This window comes from Dermacentor variabilis, chromosome 1 (assembly GCF_050947875.1).
Source record: "Dermacentor variabilis isolate Ectoservices chromosome 1, ASM5094787v1, whole genome shotgun sequence".
Classification (NCBI taxonomy): Eukaryota; Metazoa; Arthropoda; class Arachnida; order Ixodida; family Ixodidae; genus Dermacentor; species Dermacentor variabilis.
The window spans coordinates 50626353-50641417 of NC_134568.1; the positions used below are offsets into that span (position 1 = coordinate 50626353).

General features: G+C 46.7%; 2 protein-coding genes across 6 annotated transcripts in view; one reads left to right on the forward strand and one right to left on the reverse strand.

Moving 5' to 3' along the window:
• spz4 (Spaetzle domain-containing protein 4) overlaps positions 1 to 15065 on the reverse strand; it is a 146356-nt gene that overhangs the window by 91424 nt on the left and 39867 nt on the right. The gene's annotated exons all lie outside the window — the stretch shown is intronic.
• Positions 1 to 15065, forward strand: part of LOC142577774 (defensin-like) — a 38372-nt gene that overhangs the window by 17542 nt on the left and 5765 nt on the right. For 2 of the 4 annotated variants that reach the window (XM_075687238.1, XM_075687242.1), the window contains exon 4: positions 4405 to 4590. In XM_075687238.1, coding sequence (XP_075543353.1) covers positions 4405 to 4547 — 143 coding nt within the window. In that variant the 3' untranslated portion in view covers positions 4548 to 4590. Of the gene's footprint in view, positions 1 to 4404; positions 4591 to 13359; positions 13523 to 14817; positions 14916 to 15065 lie in introns of those variants that run through there. The other 2 variants (XM_075687230.1, XR_012827068.1) reach the window with 2 other exon arrangements.

Below are 15065 nucleotides of genomic sequence, written 5' to 3' on the forward strand. Positions count from 1 at the left end.
CTGACCTCGTTGGAAAAGGACGCCTGTGGTCGTCTTTCTGGCAGGCAGGCAAGAGAGCTTGATTGCATCCGTGAAACATGACGAACATGGGCCCTAAGCGTGTCGGTGCTAATGTAAGTCGTGATCGGATGGTCTTAATCATTATAATGGTTCCTGCTGCTGAGGCGCTCCGTGGAAAGCCTAGGTAAACACGTAGTGCCTGTGCTTGCACGCTCTGAAGTTCTCGAAGATTTGACTTGCATGTTTTAGCAAGCAAGGAAGAGCTGTAGCGTAGGAATCCGATAAAAAGTGCTCGATATAATTGTAGCATGGAGCCCACTGACGATCCCCATGTTTTGCCGGCGATGAACTTGTAGACGTGCACAATATATGTGAGCTTCTTCTTCAAGTGGACAACCTGAGGGCTCCAATAGAGGTCCCAGTCAACAATGACACCCAAAAACTGATTATTTCTCTTGTAGGAGATATGCTGGCTAACGAGACATCGCTTCTCGCGTAAAAGCGACTAACGCACATTTTTCTGTTGAGGTGGTAAGGCCTTGTGTGCGAAGATAGTCAGATGCCTGTGTTGCTGCTTTCTGTAGCCTTGTGCGAACCTGCAGGTGAGTGACCGCTGATGCCCAGATGCATATGTCGTCAGCGTAGATTGAAACACTCACTGTTTCTGATAGGGATTCGGCCAGCCCAAGAAGCGCGAGTTTGAAAAAAATATGGCTTAGAACACCGCCCTGGGGAATGCCTCGGCATGTGGAGTGGTCGGTAGTCGGACCACTTTCTGTACATACGAACAAGGACCTTTGTCTCAAGTAGTTTCTGATCCATCGATTTACTGGCCCTCCTAGTTCAACTGTCAAAAGTGCGTCTAGAATGGTTTGATGGGATACGTTGTCGTAAGCGCCTTTCACGTCAAGAAAGAGTGCTACGGATAATCGCTTCCAAGATTTTTGCTGTTCTACAGATGATACTAGATCGATGACACTGTCAGTCGATGAACTGCCTCGTCGAAATCCCGCCATAGAGTCAGGGTAAATTTTGTGGTGTTCAAGGCACCATTCGAGACGCATGAGAATCATACGTCCCATGAGCTTCCCGACGCAGCTGGCAAGTGACATATGCCGATACGATGCCAGTTCGAGCGGTGACTTTCCTGCTTTTAGCAGCGGTACCAGACGGCTGCGTTTCTGTAGGACGACACCATCTTGCCATTAACAATTAAAAAGGCTGAGGAGTTCTCTTCGTGCTTCTCGACCTAGGTGGCGCAAAGCAGCATATGTTATGCCATCGGGCCCTGGCGAACACAAACACCTTCAGAGCGCCATAGCAGCTTCTAACTCTTCCATAGAGAATGGAGCATCCATACTTGTTTCTCGTGGACCGGGGATGACGCCTAAAGTCATGTAAGGGACTAAAACTGTGCCACCGGCGACTTTCGCACAAAATTCCTCCGCAAGTCTATTTTACGGCGGTTTTGATAGAGAGCAAGGGCGTTAAAAGGGCGTCGTTGCTGGGGACTTGAGAAAAGACCCCGTAGGGTACGCCACACACGGGACAATGGCTTGCGGGGGTCTAGTGACTCGCAAACGCATTTCCATATTTGATCCGCTAGCTTATCCATTCGACGTTTTATCCTCTTTTGCATGCGCCGAGCTTCTCTGAGGTAAAGAATCGACTTCGTGCGCCTGTTCCTCCTTTCAGCTCGGCGACGTAGTGCACGAAGCCTTTCCAACTCGACGTCATTCTCTGTGCGCTTTGATGAATGTGTGAAGCAACGCGTGCAATCTTGCATTGCGTCTGCAATTATGTCTTCTAATTTGCGTGCGATATGTTTCTTGCATGTGTCTTCTACATGATCTTGAAAGACTGACCAGTCAATTTGGCGAGATACAACCGGTAATGCGACGTCTAGACCATCGATTCTCACATAGGTTGGAATAGGATCACTTCCGTGGGTTTCAGTATCAGTGAACCACTGCACGCTCGAAGTCAGGCAACGTGACACCAAAGTCAAGTCAAGGCAGCTGCTGTACGTTGTTTCTCGCAGAAATGTCGGGCTTCCGTCATTTAGAAGACACAGGTTGTGACCCGATGCAAATGATATTAGTGACCAGCCCCTCGAATTTATCCTGGAGCTCCCCCATATATGGTGGTGAGCGTTGAACAAGTCCCCTCTTCTTATCCAAGGACCAAGATTAGCAGCCATAATATCTTCTAGTCTTTTGCTATCAAAATGACTTGTTGGGGAAAGGTAAACGTCAACAATATAACGCCCTGTAGAGCGCTACTATGTGCCACAGTGATCCGACCAAGAAAGGCGACGACGACACGTCCAGCACGCTTATGGTGCGCGAGCAAGGAATCGGCGGTTGCAAGATCGAAGGACAGCGGTGCTTTGTCCCGCTCCCGCCTGATTGAGCGGGCTTTGTTAAAATATAATTTGTGGACACCTGGCACCGACGTCTGTCTGGTTTTTCTTCGCCCACAAACCCATTCCTTAAAAATGTAAGCGTGCTTTAGAGTTACCTATGAGCCAACATAATTTATTAATATTTTAAAGCGAAAGCCTTAGGTGACTCATTGGAATGGCTCATAACCGTAAAAAGCGGCGTCTAGCCCAGTGAAGCAAAAAACTAAGTGCCATTCTACTCTGCTAAGGTGAATGACCCGCGAAGCTGTTTAGCGCACGACGCAGAGGTGACCCAGGATATTGAACAAAGGTACGAACGTATTAATTGTCTTATAATCTTTGATCATCGTGGTGATAAAGGTGCGCACATACATTCGCGTATCACCTACGTTACTAAATGTATCCGTCACGTAAGACAGTGAATGGCTCATACCCCCTTAAGCAATAGCTCACACCCCCATAAGCGCGGCCTCCCTATTACAATGATAGAAGTGAAATTCTACGCTTTATGAGCGTCAACGGAACCATCTGTGAAAGACAACGACGCTCGAGCCATTGCTGATGATAATTTTGTGCACAACGGAGCTGCGGAAGAAGACGACGACGAACGCGCGAGGAGTGGTACTAGCGCGTTCAGACATTTGACACCGATAATTTTTTAACAGTCCCTTTTGAAAAAGCTGTACAAAACATTTTTTTTCAAAAACATCTCTTCTTACTCTTCTGCCTGGGACCTCTTTGGGTTCCACATGTGACAAGGGTAGTTAAAGGTCGCGTTACAGGTCCCCAATCCTACAGGGGTATGTGCCATTGACCTTGGACCCTTTCTGCACTATCACCAGGATCGGCCCACATCATGATTTCGTTTTGCCAACATCTCGGCCATCAATTTTTTCAGATTAGCCGCAGACAGCTTCGCTGTAAGAATATCATAATCAGGAATGGCTCATGCCCCGTTAGTCATTAAGCAAAGATGCAATTGCTGAATATGAAATAAAGAAAGAAAGAAAGAAAGAAAGAAAGAAAGAAAGAAAGAAAGAAAGAAAGAAAGAAAGACAGAAAGAAAGAAAGATAGAAAGAAAGAAAGAATCTTTAGGTAGTGCATTAGGTGCTCGTATGTGTCGTTGAGGAGACCGAGCTACAGCACCAAACATTTACTTCACACTGCGGATGATTATGTCTTGCAAGACGTCTGACCCCTCCGATCGTATAACTTACTGCAATACCACGTGAGCAACAGGCTTACGCCTGCACGTGTTTCAGGAGTGTAACGTGCTGCCGAACTTTTTATGTAGTCATTAATTTTTTTTATTATGCAGAACAAGGGTGCACTTAGTGGCACTATCTTATTGATCAGCATACAGGGCTTTTATAAGCCCTTATGCTGGTAGTTGCATTCTTCACAGATATGAGCTTCGTATACCTACTTATATATTCAGAAATATTTGCGCCGAGATACTAACTGATCCAGTAGCTGCCACGCGAAACTCGGGAGGGTAGGCAAAGAAAGCTTCGCTTATTGCATAACATACAACACCACACTACTAATTCTCAGTGATTGGTGACACTTGCAAGGTTTCTTTTAAGGCGCTAACTGTACGCATTTGCAGTTCAGTTGCTGATAAGAGTACCAATATCTTGTTGCGATGAGATCGGTCTCCTGTACAAAGCACGCAATTTATCGCTTGTTTTTTTTAAATATTTCTTTTTTTAAATCCGGAGCTTGAATAGTGCTTTGCAGGGAAATATGCGCAATGACTTCTTCTGATTCCGAGAAAGAGTAGGCCAAATTTTCGGCTCGATATTTCCTATGTAGAAAGCACTCTGTGTGCGCAGTACCCAAACTCAGCCTGTGTACCGCTTCGACGGAACGGCTGAGATAGTGAAACATTAAATTGTGGTTTCGGATAAATGAAATATATTTAAATTTGATGACAGTTTTGAAATCGTATGTTCCTCAGTATTTCCGTCCTAATCGTTCTTTCCCCGCTGGTTTTCAGACGCTTCGCACGGATGCCCACACGACCCGTTCGAATGCTTTGTGTTCTGCAAAAGCATGGAACACGAGTTCTTCTTTTGCGTGGGACTTCGCCAGCACTTGTGCTTGTGCAACACTGACACGCCGGTAGACGATCCTCGCTGACCGATACGAGAAACTCCCTAAAAATGAAGACATTTGCACTGTCTCACTTTCTGTGTGTGTGTTTAGCGGAAAACTTTCTCTAGTCTAAGCATGTTTTCTCTTCTTGCACCGATATAGTGAGAAGAATTAGCAGTTAGTGCGAGAACTGCGGTTACACGTTTAGAATTGGAATAGATGCAGCACGTAGGAAACAGACGTGTGCTGTATACAGAGGCGGTGCCCCAGGCAAAGTCTAGTTACTGCGCCCCTCTCCACTCTAGTACCAAAGTTATGCTAGCATAATGAAAAATTGAAATGTCACTTTTTGAAACATTACTAGATTTTGTCAGAGAAGCATTAGTAAACAGGCTTCTGGGTATCATTTTGTTATTCCATGAACATTTAGCCATATAAAGGATGGTGTGGCTGAAAACTAAAATGGAATCTAGTTTGCACATAACAGAAAGTCTTTATAGGTTTGGAACAACGAAACATTATATAATAGACGTCTTTCGCAAAAGTAATAATATCAAAAAACATGAAGCGTTGACGAAATTGCGTACAAAACACTATTAATGTGAAACATCAACATGAAAGGTCAAACGTCGCATAATACCAAACCCAAAGAATATAAAAAAAACGATATATGAACTTACACAAATCAGTAAAGACGTTACACGCTTTGGCGAAATAGATAAAGTGCCAGACTCGAAGTTTGACGCGTATACTAGTACAGAACTTTTTTTTTATTCATTAGCGCCGCCACATTGCGTAGGCAATGGCGCCATCTACGGACAGTCGACATGATGCCATTGGGGTAGCGCTCCGTGTTGTATTTCAGGTATACGCTAGGCGGCAGTTTCTGCTGGTTGTTTCGCGCTCGCGCGATTACCACAGCGAGTCTGGCGTGGCGTCTTCTACGTGGGAAACGGTTTTCTAAGGCCCACTGAAGTGATTTAAGAAAGCATGGCTGGAGTTTCAGCGGCGTTGAGGCGGACGAAGCACCCAGCGCGATGTGTGCGCGCCTGTTTGAGCCTGTGCAATCAGCCTCGGAGATCAGTTGAATATTTCTGAAAATTTGTTTCACTAATGTGACCTTACGGCAGCATTCTCACCGTAGTTATAAGCAGTGGTTTAGCAGCAATTAATAGTTACAAAACATTGAACGGTACTGACTCTGTGAGGGTCGTCATATATATGACGATCCTGACAGCGTGGGTACCGTTCGGCTACGGAATAAGTTGTGCTGCTTACTTTTACAAACGTCCAAATTCTTATATGCAGATACGTTGCGCGAGCACCTCGTTTGTTTGACCAGGTCCACGAATAAAACAGTCTTGGTTAGTAATAACAGCATACCGTACAGTGTGAACCACACTTGTCGAGCGGTGAGCGACGGGCTGAGCACGAGAACACGAAGCAGTAGTAGACGCTTGCTTATAGATGTGTTCGTTCTATATAACGCATGGTCCAAAGCGTGCGGAATGACCGTGCGAGGTCTTATTTCGGCGTTAGTCCATGCTTTCTTGTTGTTCTGATGCTGATGAAGAGGATGAAAATCGATATGTTTTTTTTTGTTCTTCGTCCCGTCCTCTACGACGCACTCATGCACACGTCTTACGGAAATTGTGTCCTCACAAATAGCCGTCGGGTTCTTTTTATTCGATACCCTTTGGGTATTACTGCTTTACAGGGCAAAAAGACAACGCCGAAGCACAAACCTTATATGTTTGATGCTGGTTTATCAAACGCAGCCATCGGTGTCATACGGAAGGCTAACATAGACATAGCTATGAAGAAAATTATATTAGGGGGCTTTCTGTGCCAAAACCACGGTATTATTATGAGACACACTGTAGTGGGAGACTCCGCATTAATTTCGGCCACAAGGGGTTCTTGAACGTGCCCCTAATGCATAGTACACTAGGGGTTTTCGCATTTAGCCCCCATCGAAATGCGGTCGCCGTGGCCGGGATTTGATCCCACACCTTCAGGCTTATAGCAGCGTAACGCCAAAGTCACGGTGGGTCGCAGACATAGCATAGTGATTACAAATCTACTAGGCTTGAAATACCTGTGAACGATGCCGGTGGCTGACGGAAATGTTCTATGAACATTGGCGCTCACACATATCGGGGTTGCATTGAGTTGGCCGTAGACGAGCACTATTATGTTTTAGGGCCAAACAATGAAATCTTCCTTACCTCAGTAAGGAAGCCTTCATTGCGGTGAGGCTACCTTATGTCACTCTGAAAGCTTCCTTACTGAGAGGCCCTCGGTGAAGGCTTCCTTAGTGCTTCCTCAGCATAAGGTAGCTCCAAAGCTACCTTCATGCGTCCTTACGCCGCTCCTGGCCCTGAACGAGCGCTTCACCTCACTGCTTAACCACGTGACCTTTGCTTGCGCATGCGCGCTGTCGCCCACCTGCGAAGAAGCGCGAGCACGGTATACGTCTTGCCAGGCATGTTCGTTTCAGTCACGCGTGCGGCATGAAAGCGTGGCTAGCGTTGCTAGGCGTTGCACGACGCCGGTGGGCCAACTTTGATGGAGCACATCAAGTTTTGCACTGTAATGCGCTACTTTATTAAAGTTTAGTAAACAAAACTAGAAGAAAGCGTCCACGCTTCTCTATATTAGTTCTTCAATTTAAAGATTGTGCGACGATACAACATTTTTTATTGAATAATGGTGTTCGCGTAAAGCTTTTAAGAGACAATCTCGAACACAGGCATGCGGCAACCGCTCCTTACGTGAGGACGGGTGAAGGGAGCTTTCAGAGCACGCTTGCTTCCTCCATTGGTCCTTCGCTGTAAGGAGGCCTCACGTAAAGTTAGGAAGCGCTCGAAGGAAAGGAACGTTTTATTGTTTGGGCCTTAGTTCCCACACCAAGCAATCAGATAGTAAGAAAATTTTCCAATTCACGCTGGCAATTCACAGACGCCGGTTCTTTTTGTCGAGTGAAAACCTATACAGCCAAAATAGATCACAAGACGTACACACACACTACGGCTGGTGATGCATATCGCACGTTTGCGCAGCCAAAAGAAATTCCCGAATGCTGCAGTTAGCGCTGGACCGAAAGGCTACACAGTGATTATTCTCTCCCCTTGTGTGAACTGACATCATGCAGACTTCATGCAGAACGAGCCAAAACATTTCCAAATCATTCCGCAGCACGCGCCGCCCATCACAAGCCAGAGAGGGTGAAAGGCTCGCCGCGCGTCTTTCCCTCCTCGCCAGATAAAAAGGTGTATAAGGAGACAGTGTGAGCGTTTAAATTCGGGGAGGAGCTTAATGATGTTCAAAGAAACTGAACTTTGCGGGCTTTCACAGAAACGAAGCCTTTCACAGTCTCGGAGTGAGTGAGTGAGTGAGTGAGTGAGTGAGTGAGTGAGTGAGTGAGTGAGTGAGTGAGTGAGTGAGTGAGTGAAAAACTTTATCAGCTCTAGATTCGCTGGTCTTCTGCGGTCTTCAGATGGAATCGTCCATCTTCTAGCACAACGGTCGGTTGCCCTTAGTCCAGGGCTCCGCTGGATGCTGCTGCCAGTTGTGCTCGCCGAATCAGACCTTCTTGGTCGACCTGGCGATCGCTGGAGAGCACTCCCTCCCATTGCTCCGCACTCGGGTTTGGTATAACGGGTACCACGTCTATCTTCTGGCATGCCCACGTTATGTGATACAGCGTGGGTGTTTCGTGGCACCAGGGGCATTTGTCATTGTATTGTGTGGGATAAATTTTGCTGAGTACGTTTAGGTTCGGGTACGAGCCCGTTTGTAGCTGCCTCCACGCGACAGAGTCCTCTCTGCTAAGGGAGTTGTGCGGTGGTGGATACCGCTTTCTGCAGCCCTTGTAGTAATTTAGCATCGCCGAATAGTCTTGGGGTACAGGTTCGGTCTCCTCGAGGTCGCCTACGTTGGATGCTCGGTAATAAGTGTACCCTCGAGCTATCCTGTCCGCCTCTTGGTTCCCTGCCACTCCCGTGTGTCCCGGCGTCCATACTATCGTATGCCTAATTGGTTCTTCTTTTGTTTGTCGTTGTGTTATGTGGTCTCCGGAGCGGAGTATGCGGAGCGCTCCGGGCCCTATTCTGCCACGTAGGTAGTTGCGGCACGCTGTTTGCGAGTCTGTAAGGATTGTTAGAGACCGTTTAGACCGATATCCCTCCGCTGCCGCTAGAGCGACGGCCGCTTCTTCAGCCTCGACTATCGTACAGCCTTGTAGTGATGCGCTGGTGATCTCGCGTAGGTTCGAATCAATCACCGTTGCTACCGCGTTGCTGTTGCTCTGCCCCGCTGCTCTGGCGTACGTGGCTGCGTCCACGTATACTGTCGTTTCTTGGGGTGCTAGTGTCTTTTGTAGAAGCTCTATTTCAGTTGGTCCTTTTCTAGTGATATCATTGCAAAGCCCACTAGTCTATCTCGGGACATACCGGAACGGAGGTAGCTTTTTATAATTTTTAGCTTTGAGAAGCTACTTTCTCCGAACGTGACTGTGATTAACAAAGTTCACAGGATGCGCACTACGATGGCGACATTGGGAGCAATGTCATATTTTACGACGTGACGAACATGCCTCGATTAATGATCCGAAAGAGCCCTGTGAGATCGTTACAAAGTTATAATCTAATGATATCAATTAGCCGATTCTCATCAGTTGAAGCCCTTCCAGGTTCTGCGACCACAAGAGCGTTTCTCGAGGAACTACATCCCGTTCCTTGCTGTCGTATAAGGACCGGAAGTACTTGCTGTGCTCTTTTTGCTCAAACTTAGCTGTCACAGAGTTGATTGCCACGTGCAAAATGAAGGAGAAGAAGCCCATGCGGAACTTCGTCTCCAAGTCAACGAGTGGCTGATCGTTTCCTTCCTATGCAAACTGCCTCGAACTTTTCTTAAGACGAACAGAGGATGCACTCGGAGAAACAGGGTCAATTTCCAGCTTCGATACCAGGTTATTGTTTCTCCTACTGCCTCTTGGAAGCCTTTATCAGATCGGTCCTTCCTAAACAGCGCGCGCTTTTTAGAGCATTAATAGCACCCGGCAGGGGGAATTTGGGTTCAAAAGTGATTTATTAACTAAATATATACATCTATATTTTTGTGTGTGCATTAAACCAAATCACCACTCGGCACAAAAATTTGAACTTCTTCACTGCGGCCTCATGCCTTCTCGTGCATGACTTCAGAAGTTGGGTTGCCTGAAATGCCTACGAGATTGTCGTATATTCCATCAATCTGAGTCAGGAAGGACGGACTGCCTCCACTTTGCTGGACCACCTTGTCTCTGAGAGAGGCTTCACCGTGAGGTTGCCCCCCCCCCCCCCCCCCCCCCCCCTCGCGTGTCCTTTTAGAATAACCCAACGATGGACTGATGATCAAAAGAACACGTATATCTTTGAACAGAAAAAAAAAGAACCACACAGCGTCAGGACAGCACAAAGCAAGGTCATTTGTTCAGATGCAGAATTCTTTTTTGAACTCCGGGGTGTACATGCCTTTCATGTTGGAAACGTTGTCACATCCCTGTCCGTGAATTTGTGAAAGTGGAATTTCTAATCATTACAGCTCTAAAAGAAATCTGATAGGCCAGCTCCAGTGGAATCGCGCACAGGTAGAAACTCAATGAACCTCTCCTCTATTTTTGCTTTACCGCTGCTTGCTCCGTTAAGACTAATTGAAAGTCGATTAATGTGCTCATCTGCTCCACATGACTAGCATCAGGAGTGCAGTCTACTATAATAGAATGTTATATGGCTGCTCTCCTCAACTCCAAGACCCGTTTCGTGACTTTCATTGAAAGCAGACTAATCAAATCATTCTGAGTAACGTTATCCAAGCAGTGGGCGCATATTTGCGCATTCTGAACCCAGAAAATATTCTCCATAATGAATGGTTCAAAATCTGCCAACATTTCTACTACTTTCAAGAAGTTGCCGTTGTCCTTTTCAGACAACCCACTGATGGATCCCCCGAAAGCTAGATTCTGTTGCCCGAGAAACTTAACGACTACCTACAAACATTTGCAAAACATTCTGCCAATGTTCTTTTTTTCTGCGGGCAATAGTTTTTGATGCGTAGTATCAATCATCGCTTGCTGTTATAGACGCGCAGAGAGCTCGATCCACTGTCCCAGGGCCTGAAAGTACTGCTCAGAGTTTTATTGTTGGGATAGGTGGCAGGATAGGTTTCTCCACTCATTGAATTCATGCGATCTGATAGGACTTGTCTTTGCTGCACGAAGCAACTTGCAGCACGAACAGAAAACGTTGCTTTCCTTTGCAGAGTACAGTAACCAGCGTCTGTCTGACATGGCATATTTTATAACACGTTCGAAGTGCATAGGCGTGAAGCGTCGGTTTCTTTCGTGAACGGGATACATGAAGTTCTCAGGGGGACGCGGAATCACTTGTTGCACAATTCTTTGTCGTAAAGAGCCATTAACGCATTCAGATCACTCGGCTAGGTCATCCAAGTTCACTACCTTAAAACAGACTAGTGCCTGCTCGCCCTGGACCTCAAGGAACCCTTTCTCTTTTGTAGCCAGTCGCTCTCAACCCACTTGTACTACTTCCAGCCGCATAACGGTCAACAACCGGCATCTCTAAATTGTTAAAATATTTCCGAGACCTAGGTGATTGCTGTGATTCTTCTTCTTTATGACGTTTTAATTTTTTAATCGTTGCTCCAGAAAGCTTTCTTTGCTTTGACATGGCCAGCTATAAGAGAGGCCAAATAGTGTTTCATAAATTGGTTTTACGAAATCCGCCATAGCGATAATACTGATAAATAAAACCCCACTTTCGCCCTAAATGTGAATCATTCACAGCGATAGCAAAGTATTAGACAATAACACAGAGTATGGTCGGTAGCTTTATCTGCAGTATAAATTGCAGTTAACATTCGCGTACTTACTAAATTGCAAAGCATGGTGTCCCGAACGCACAGGTAAATACGTTCATATCTCCCTTGATGGCTGCGAGCTTCACTCGCTATCCGAACGCTGGCATTATCAAAAGCGGCGGCAACGGGAAGTCGGGGCCCCTCGCTTGAACGCGTCTCCTAAACTTGAGATTATACGACCTTTGACACTAGGCGAGCGAGAAGACAGCGCTACGCTACCATCCACCATCTCGGCTCCCTGCGCCCGCCACAAGACAGGGTCGCGCGGGCTGCGCGTGCCTTCTGCCACGCGCCGAAACGGCCGTGCCAAAGAAGACGAGCGCTCTTGCTTCACCGAAGCCGCTTCCCGCTCTTCGTTCTTCGCACTTTCCGTTCGAGAATCTTCTCGCACTGCTAAAAAGAGCCGTGGGTCCCTTTTAAAGAAGGTTCCATTTGGATGCATTTGGACACGTGGTGGGGGCGCCGCGCCATGCGTGATATAAAGACAACATTGGTCGTACGTAACAGCAAAACTCCTCCAGCGCAGCACAGGGCGCTTAGAATTATTAGCATAAGGAGGCCATGTCATACACTAGTTGGCGACGTAAATGGCATTGATGTCAATTTCAAATCTTTAAAATCATTACAGGTACGCAGTACCTGTAATGATTCCTCAGTCCTAAATTTCTCCATAGAATCAGCGCGATAATTGCTTGCCATGGGTGTGAACTTACAGTGTGGTAAGAGGCAACTTGTAGAAGTAATATTCAGCGCGAGGGGGTTAAGTGCGCAGATAAACAGAAGACGACAAATGTATAGCAAAAGCGCTATTTGTCACGGCATTACGCGTTTGCTCCTTCTTTCTTTGCTGCCATGAAAGTGAAAGGTATACATTACCTGAATATTTATCCATGCGTCCGAAATTTTGGAAATACAAATAATATGTTTCTCCTTGCCGGCAATCAGGGAATCGCAGGTAAGCGTGAGAGCGTAGTGTAGTGCAGTGGAGCTGCTCGAGAGACGGTATCGATGTGTACCGCAAATAATGATAATAATAAAAACTAACCCTTTAGTGTGGACGTGGCGTTACAGCGAATGTAGTAAAATATAATGATTTTGCGCTCTGTGACAAAAGAGTAACTGATGGTAAATTATCATCAGAACATTGTAGCCTCATGCACCGCTTGAGTGTTTCAGAATATATGCATATTTGTGATATATATTAACTAACATCGATCAATTCTGTGTGTGGTCGTGCACGAGCAGTCCTCTTCTCATGCGTTCCCGGCAGAAATATTGCTCCTGCGTAGCTAGACCAGTATTCCATGAAAGGAGCATTTGCAAACACAGATAAACTTAGATGTGCTCCGCCGGGCAAGCCTGCTCTGACACGCGCCTATAGACTAAAAATACAGTGCGAAACAAGATGTAGCACCCGTATTTCAGAGCTGCCTTTTACTTGCGCTCGTCGACCTCACTCGGGCGCCTTCCTTCGAAAGCGCATCCCTTCAGCTTCACCGTCCTAGCAAGAGATCACGCTCGTGTTCTGTGCATGGTAATAAACAAAACTGTCACCGCCAAGACGACCTATCACTCGAGCTGAGCGCTTCAGTCTGCGTTCGAGGGAGAGCGAGGCGTAGCGTTTAGGAACTTGACTTTTCCACATTTCCACACGCTTGACGCGCACAAACGCTTCGTTCACGCTTGCAGCAGAATTGCCGCAATTTTAACGCCATGCAAGTGAGGTCGCTTCAATGCATTTTCGCGGCTCCCTTTCAATCGATGACTTCGGCCCTACACGCGTTCCAACTTCGTCGTGACCAAGCTCTGAAGCACGCGGCGCCAGTTTTTCAATGGCGCTTGTCAGCCGGGCCTGTCGACGTCAACCCCTTATGCTCCCTTTCAGCTCCGTCAGAGTGGACAGGCGGCAGCGTGGGGAGGGCGCTTGACGGCCTCGTCTAAGCGACAAATGGTTTGAAGAGGCGGCACCGCAGTTATCCCAACTTTTTTTTTTTTTTCAACGAACACGACGTCTTCGTGTCAGGTCATACTGTGCCAAGATAACCCGCGAGCAGGAGACCGGAGGACACCACCACCAGATCGTCGCCCGTCTCCGTTCGGTAAGAGCGTGATAGAGATTTCTAATGGTTCTCAAGGTGCGCCGTCCGTTGTTCCTAACTCCTTGTCCATGAATTCTCGCATGTTACTGTTAGGGCGGATGCTTTCTCGAGTTTGCTGCTCGCATCATGTCATGACCAATGTGCGAGCACCAAACGATATGAGCCGCTAGAGCAGCAAACGTAGTGCGCCGCAGGCAATGACAAAATAATAGCGAACACGTGCGTGATAAGAATGAGAACTCTGACCACTAATCTGTCTCTAATCACTAATCGTCTAACTAATGTCTCTATCACTAATCGTCTAACTGCCTCGCTGTGTGGACAAGTGTAACTCTATGAATGCCACCAATACAAAACGCCTCTATATGTAACTATAGGAGGCATACTACCGCTCACAAAATAGGTCTCGTTGACACCGGCAACACTCTCGCTATTCGTGACTGTTTCAGTGAAGACGAACACCTCCTTTTCTTTTACTAACACCGCGATATGCGTTTCTCAGCCCCTTTGAATTTCGTAGATTCCCTGAAACATTTCTGTCGGCCCCTTCGTTTCTTCGCAAATGGCTTTTCCCTCAGAAAGAATGCCCCCAGATTTGGAAGCGTTTGCTTAACTCCCATACCTGAAGTTTTGCGCTTATATTGAAGCGGATTTTCGGCCATCGAAATCTGCAGCGGTAATTATGGTGCTGTGCTGCTAAGCTCGACGTCGCAGGTTCGATCCCGGCCGCGGTGGCCACATTTGACGGGAGCGAAACGCAAAAGCGCTCGTGTACCTAGGCTTAAGTACAGGTTAAAGAACACGAGTGGTCAAAACTGAATCGGAATCCCATGCTACGGCGTGCCTCACAATCAGATCCTGGTTTTGGCACGTAAAACTCCCTAATTTAATTTTTTGTCAGCCCTAAAAGAAGAAAAGGGCCGATTATGCATAACGAACCCGCACAGCCTATTTCCTCCGGTCATTTAGTTAAAGATAGCCTCTGCGATAAGTTATTCGCAAAAAAAGAAAAGAAAAACAAGAAAAGGAAAAAAAAATGTTTCCCCCTAGAAACCTGCGTTTCCAGCGTTGAACCACTAGGAGCGCTGGTTGTTGATGACCCTAATTCCTGAACCTGTTGCAGTAACTTTCTATGTGGACATGTTCCTTGCGCAGGTGGCTAAAGAAGCGGACTTGCCATATAAACTGCGACCTCAGTATCACAAGCAGAGTTCATAAATCTAGTGCACCCAATTTGGCGTAATTGCTGCGCACTGGTGAAGCAGTGCAGATACCCTTTCTTGATTGTATTGCAGGCGCCACTTCCCTACTGAACACTCGCTCTCTTCTGCACCTGTGTTGGCGGCAAGCATGAAGATGATCGCCTTTACCATTACACTTCTAATAATTTCAGGTGAGACAGGAGCGCCCAGCTTTCTGGTTGCCACTTCGTGAAATTTATCGCAATAATAAGGATGGCATCTAATGTGTGTGAACATATTCTGAACACGTAGTATTGTAAGCCAGCTAAGGGTCGATGCGAACACAGAAAGTTTCGGTGAAC